The 5,498-nt window shown below is 61.0% G+C and overlaps 1 protein-coding gene across 1 annotated transcript in view; it reads right to left on the bottom strand.

Moving 5' to 3' along the window:
* The window catches only part of PSTPIP1 (proline-serine-threonine phosphatase interacting protein 1), a 19,646-nt gene that overhangs the window by 1,411 nt on the left and 12,737 nt on the right, over nucleotides 1–5,498 (bottom strand). The window contains exons 9-13 of the mRNA XM_045285673.1: nucleotides 4,155–4,234; nucleotides 3,521–3,619; nucleotides 2,567–2,663; nucleotides 2,150–2,237; nucleotides 1,665–1,692 (exon numbers count right to left, since the gene is read on the bottom strand). Coding sequence (XP_045141608.1) covers nucleotides 1,665–1,692; nucleotides 2,150–2,237; nucleotides 2,567–2,663; nucleotides 3,521–3,619; nucleotides 4,155–4,234 — 392 coding nt within the window. The remainder of the gene's footprint in view (nucleotides 1–1,664; nucleotides 1,693–2,149; nucleotides 2,238–2,566; nucleotides 2,664–3,520; nucleotides 3,620–4,154; nucleotides 4,235–5,498) is intronic.

Genomic DNA, 5,498 nt, shown 5'->3' on the forward strand with positions numbered 1-5,498 from the left:
GGTCTGGAGTTCCCAGGATAATGCCCAGGTCCCCACACCCATGCACCCCTATCCAAACTCCTACCCACCTCCCCATGGGCAAGTGGGGCCTCTACCAGCCTAGGCCGCACCAGGTCTCTGCTCACAGTGTCTAGGCTGGGAGGCTACCTCCTGAGCGGGCGGTCATGAAGGGTGGTTGGATAAAAGAAAACAGGAGGAGATGTGTGGGGGCCACGTGCGTGTGTGTGTGCGTGCATGCATGCATGTGGGCTGCCTTACTTCCCTGCATGAGGGCATGGCTGGGCTGTCCACAGACAGTGAAAGGCTAACAGGCAGAGCCTGGGGACTACTGATCCCGGGCAGTGCGGGGAGGGGAAGAGGGCAGATAGGTTTGGGGAATGGAGTGGGCCAGCTCTGACCAGAGACCCTGAGAGCCCATATTCGGGCTGGGCAATGACTTGCCCTGTGGGTGAGGGGCAGGACAGACAGGAAGGGACTGCAGCCTTGGCCCCTCCTGGTCAGAAGAACTCAGGAGATCTGAGTCTCTGGGGCGGAAGCAGCCCCCACCCACCCAACCTGCTGGAATCTTCCTCTCCCTGCCCCTCAGGTCCTGTCCTTTGGGGGCTCTGAAGCCAGGGGCAGGGCTGGTGGGAGGGAGAGGCTGCTAGGAGGCCAGAGCAGAGCTGGGGTGTGGGGAGGTGCAGTCGGCTCCCTCCGATACCGCGGGGCGTGCTGCTCAGGATGGAAGCGCACAGGCATTGGGCAAGGAGCAAGGCTTGCCCAGCACACGGGGGTGGGGTGGGGGTGGGGGGGACTGAGCAGCTGGGGGAGAGGGAGGGAACAAAGACTGCCTGCTTCCTGCACCCCCTCCAAGGTGTAGGCCCATCCCGCCCTCCACCCACCTGCCTTGTTTTCCCAAAGAGATCATCGTGACCACTGTCAGACCCTCTCCTCTCCTGAGGGCCTCAGCCACTGCCCCCTGACCTTAACTACTCCAATCCCCCCTTGTTCAGACTGCTCCATCCGATAGCTCCTGACTGCCCCCCTGCAGCCAAACCCCAAACCAAACTCACTGCTCTCAAGTCAGGGCCCACTCCTAGCCGCCCACAGGGCAGCACTGTAGCTCTTCAGGGAGTAGAAAGCCCGTCTTTTCTCCATCTTTTCCTCCGCCCCCAGGACCACACTCTTTTCTGCCCTTCCTTGACGCTGCCCCTTGCCGAAATGACCACCTCTGTTGACATCTAGGTCCTCGCCTGGGGTGGGGGGGGAGATGGGGACCCAAGCCCCCGGGTCTGTGAGAATGTGAGGGGCGAGTGTGTCTCCTGGGTCCGCCCCACGCACGGGACTCTCGGTGTGCTGTGGTCCTGAGCACCACGACTCCCAGGAGCCCCTGTTCCCAGCCAGCCTTCCTCCAGGAGGCTCTGGGGCCTTGGTGAGCCCCTTGCCCACCAGGCCCCGCCTCCCCCAGCCAGGACCTGCCCCCGTGCTGCGGGGCTGCTCGGCTGAGTTGGTGGGAGACCCGCATATGCTCATACCTCACACAAGTCCACTGATGGTGCCCAGAGAGACCCTGCTGCTGGGTGGGAGGGGCTCCCTCAGCAGGCTGCAGACCTGTCACCTGAACCAGGAAAGTGCTCGGGACCCAGGACAGAGCAGAGAGCGTGTGCCCCACACCTGAGCAATACCAGCAGCATGGCACTAGGACCCTGCCACCTGACAGGACCAGGCCAGGCTGGAGTCCAGGAAAAGCCTAAGGGTTCTCTGGCCCTGACCCCAACCCCTCCACCCCCATGTCCCCTGCCAGCTGCAGGGAGGCCACCACAGCCCAGGATGCTAAGGAACAAGGCCATGCTCTGAACTCGGAGCACAGTCTCCAGTGGGTGGGGTGGAGTGGGATGGTCTTCTTCATGCGTGGTCCAGAGGGCTCCCCAAGGCTGGTTGGCGCCTGTCTTGTCCCCACAGGGTGTACAACCCAGAAGCCCTCTGCTGGCCACACAGGAGGGGCTGGGTAAACAGGAGGTGCTTCAAGAGCTGGTGGAGGGACCTTATGCTCACTAACTGCTTTGTGGCATAAACACCCCGGGGTATGTGGCATGTGGCATGAGCACTGCCTGGCTCTCCTCTGTGGCCCAGCAGCCTCTGCTCTGGCAGCGGCAGCCGCAGTGCTCACCTCTTTATCACACCGCAGGACGGCTGGACGCCCGGGCTGCTGGACAGGGCGTTCTCCCGGTCGTAGTAGTTCACGTAGGGCACCGGGGCTGCGGGCAGGGTGGCCAAAGGCAGTGTGGCCAATGCCTTCTGCCATCCGATGTCCAGCATGCCCTCACCCAGAGGATGAGGCTGGGGTCCCCCTTTCCCATCCTGGCATCAGAAACCTTCCCCCTCTGGGTACCCACTAAGATGGAAAACCCTGGACTCAGGGTTTAGTGGGGGACCACTGATGAAGTAGGGCGTGGCCTGCAGGCTGGGCGGAGACTCTGAGAAGGTGTCTCACCTTCATCCTCCCACCCCCTCCCACCCCCCCGAGCCTGCTTGTCCCCCGACCCTATCCCCATCCCGGGCTGGCACCCTGCGCTAGGGACCTCACCCGGGGGCTCGCTGCCCGTGCTCTTGGCCTGGACGAAGCCGTCAATGTCACCGTCCACGCTGCAGCCTTCCAGCGTCAGCCGCACCTCCTCGTAGAGCTGAGGGAGAGGGGGGAGCCTGTGCCAGGCCTGGCTGGAGCCCTCCCTCAGATGCCTCCCCCTCCCTGGGCCCCCTGAGCCCTGCGCTGGCCTGCCGGCTCCCCCCAGCCTATGACCAGGGAACTTGGTGATAACTGCCCAGACCTGCCTGAGGGGTGAGCTGCGCCCCTGCTTCCTGTGACGCTCCAGGCCCTGGGTGAAGGACTTAATTCCCCGGTCCTCCTCTACGTCACAGTTAGGGATGCTGTTTCCCTCCGTTTACAGGTGAGGACGCTCCGAGAAGGAAAGGGACTTCCCCAAGGTCATGGAGCAAGTATGCAGGACAGTAGTGGGGCATTGGATCCCAGCACGAGGGGGTCCAGAGCCCATGCCCCTCCTACAGGGCTCTATGGAGACTACCCAGGAAGCTCGAGTTTTTCGGACAAAACCCAAACCCAGAGGCTGTGGGCAAGGTGAGGTGAGGATGAGGAAGGAGGGCAGACACAGGAAACGGGGTGCATTCGCAGGGTTGGGGCCCCTTATGTTGAGGACCTGTCCCATACTGCCCATCATGCTGGGCCCAGTGAGGGCCACCAGGACCCTTGGGGAGGTCTAGGGATGGGCAGAGACTGGACCCCCGCTCCGGAAGCACTGGGGCTGGAGCAGAGCGGTTGGGGATCCTGTCTACAAACCTCTGTGGGCAGGAGACCCAGCTGCCACCCCTCCCCGTGAGCAGAGTCTGGAGATAGAACAGTTGTCCAGGCAGAGAACTAGGGGCCTGTCCTTGGGGCAATCGGAGCAGAGCGGGGAGCTGTGGTCTGAGACTCCGACCAGGCTTTGCAGGGGGGAGGGGGAGGGCGCTGGCCAACTGAGCCCACCTCGTCGTCCTTGACGCACTGCATGGAGAGCTGGTTGCAGTGCACCCACAGTGAGTTCCGCAAGATGGTCAGCCGGTCAGACTCCTGCAGCTGGAAGGCCTGGTGGGCGGGGGGACAGCGGAGAGGTGAGAGAGCTGGCCCCCACCCATGAATCAGCGAGGTGATTTGTCCCTCTGCTGGAAGCCAAGTCTAAAGAAAAGACCCTCCCTACGGGCCCCAACTCCAAGCTCCTGGTCAACCCCTGGGGCTTCTGGGAAGGGGGATTGAGCTGCATTCTCCTCCCCTCCCAGAGCCTGGGGGTGGGAGAAGAGCACTGGACAGGGAGTCCTAAGACCCATCTCCAGCCCTGCCCCTTGGCAGAAAGCTGCGGGCCTTATGTGAGCCTGTGTTTCGGCACAGAGCGGCAAAGAGTCCCAGATCTGTGACCAAAGGACCCAGGCACAAAGCCAGGGGGTGAGTGCCAGTCCCGGGGACAGGGACCCAGCACAGGGGTGGGTGCCCCTGCAGGCGGCAAGTGAATGGATGAGTGAACGAGGGACTGAATGAATGGCACCGTTCACCACCCACCACACCTGTCTGTCCCCATGGAGCAGCTAGAGCAGCTGGGGAAACAGGCCGCGCCTGGACCACTCACCTCGCAGGTGGTGCGATGCTCCTGTTCCCACTCGCCCTGCACCTTCTCCAGCTGCTCCGTGTTCTGTCTGTACACCCGGTCTGCGAGCACAGGCGCCCTCGGGGTGAGTGTGGAGACCCCAACCAAAACCCCCACCCCCGGGAGCTGCTCCCCAGCCTTGCCTGCCCTGTGTCATCTGCTCTAAGCACTGACAGCTGGAGTGCTCCAGGGCCCCACCCCTCACTTTCCAGATGGGATACCGAGGCTCCGAGAGGGTAGCAGGGCACTGGAGTGTCGAGTGACCCTGTGCCCAGATTTTTGGGCGTCACCTGCTCCCAGTCAGGGCAGGAAGGCGAGCCTTCTCCAGGTGAGCAAGTGCTCAGTCTGGGGTGTGCCAGCAGGGACAAGGGCCCTGGGGGATGCTGGCATCAGGTGAAGGGCAGGAGAGAGCAGCCAGAGAAAGCTGTGCCTGTACAGGTTAATGTGTTCACACATGTGTGTGCTCGTGTACAAAGTTTATATGTTTGTGTGTTCGTGTGTATTCATGTGTGTATGTTCATGTGTGTGTTCGTGTGTGTGTTTCTGTGTGGTTTGTGTTTATGTACTCATGTACAAGTTTGTGTTTGTATGCGTGTTCATATGTATGTGTGGTTTGTGTTCGTGTATGTGCATTCGTGTGTGTGCATTGGTGGTGGTTTGTGTGTGTTCACATGTGTGTTCCTGTACACGTTTACGTGTTCATGTGTGTGTGGTTTGTTTGTGTGTGTGTGCGCACGCGCGTGTGCTATACCAGAGTCTGCCTCCTATGGGATGGCATGCATGTGCCCAGATCCTGGGATCTGAACCCTGAAGGCCTGGGTTCAAATACAGGCCACCACCACTTACTGGTTTGGCAAGTTACTTAATCTCTTTGTTCCTCACCCGCTTAAACAAACAAACAAACAAATACAAACAAAGTCCCCCCACCTTTCCCCCAGCCCCGCCCCGCCAACCATCCAGTGGGTCTGACTCATCACCACCTACAGGAAGGACCCTGGTTTCCTAGAGTTTCCTAGACTGCAAGTCTTTGGGGGAGCAGACAGCCTCATCTTCCTCCTACAGAGCAGCTGGCAGGTTTGAGCCTCCAACTCGGTGACTTGCAGCCCGGTGCCTAAGCCACATGCCACTGGGACTCTGCTGATCAGAGGGCAGCTTTGACACATGAGAGAGAGAGGTTCTCATGCAGGGACGTGGCAACAAGGGCAGTGTGTGTGCATGCCTGTGAGTGAGGGTGTGTGTGTGTGTGTGTGTGTGTGTGTGAGAGAGAGAGAGAGAGAGAGTCAAAGCCCCCAGGTCCTAGGGAGGCTGCTGGCAGGCTGCCTGGGC

This window comes from Echinops telfairi, unplaced genomic scaffold, assembly GCF_000313985.2.
Source record: "Echinops telfairi isolate 266 unplaced genomic scaffold, ASM31398v2 ScPeMD7_7475;HRSCAF=8513, whole genome shotgun sequence".
Classification (NCBI taxonomy): Eukaryota; Metazoa; Chordata; class Mammalia; order Afrosoricida; family Tenrecidae; genus Echinops; species Echinops telfairi.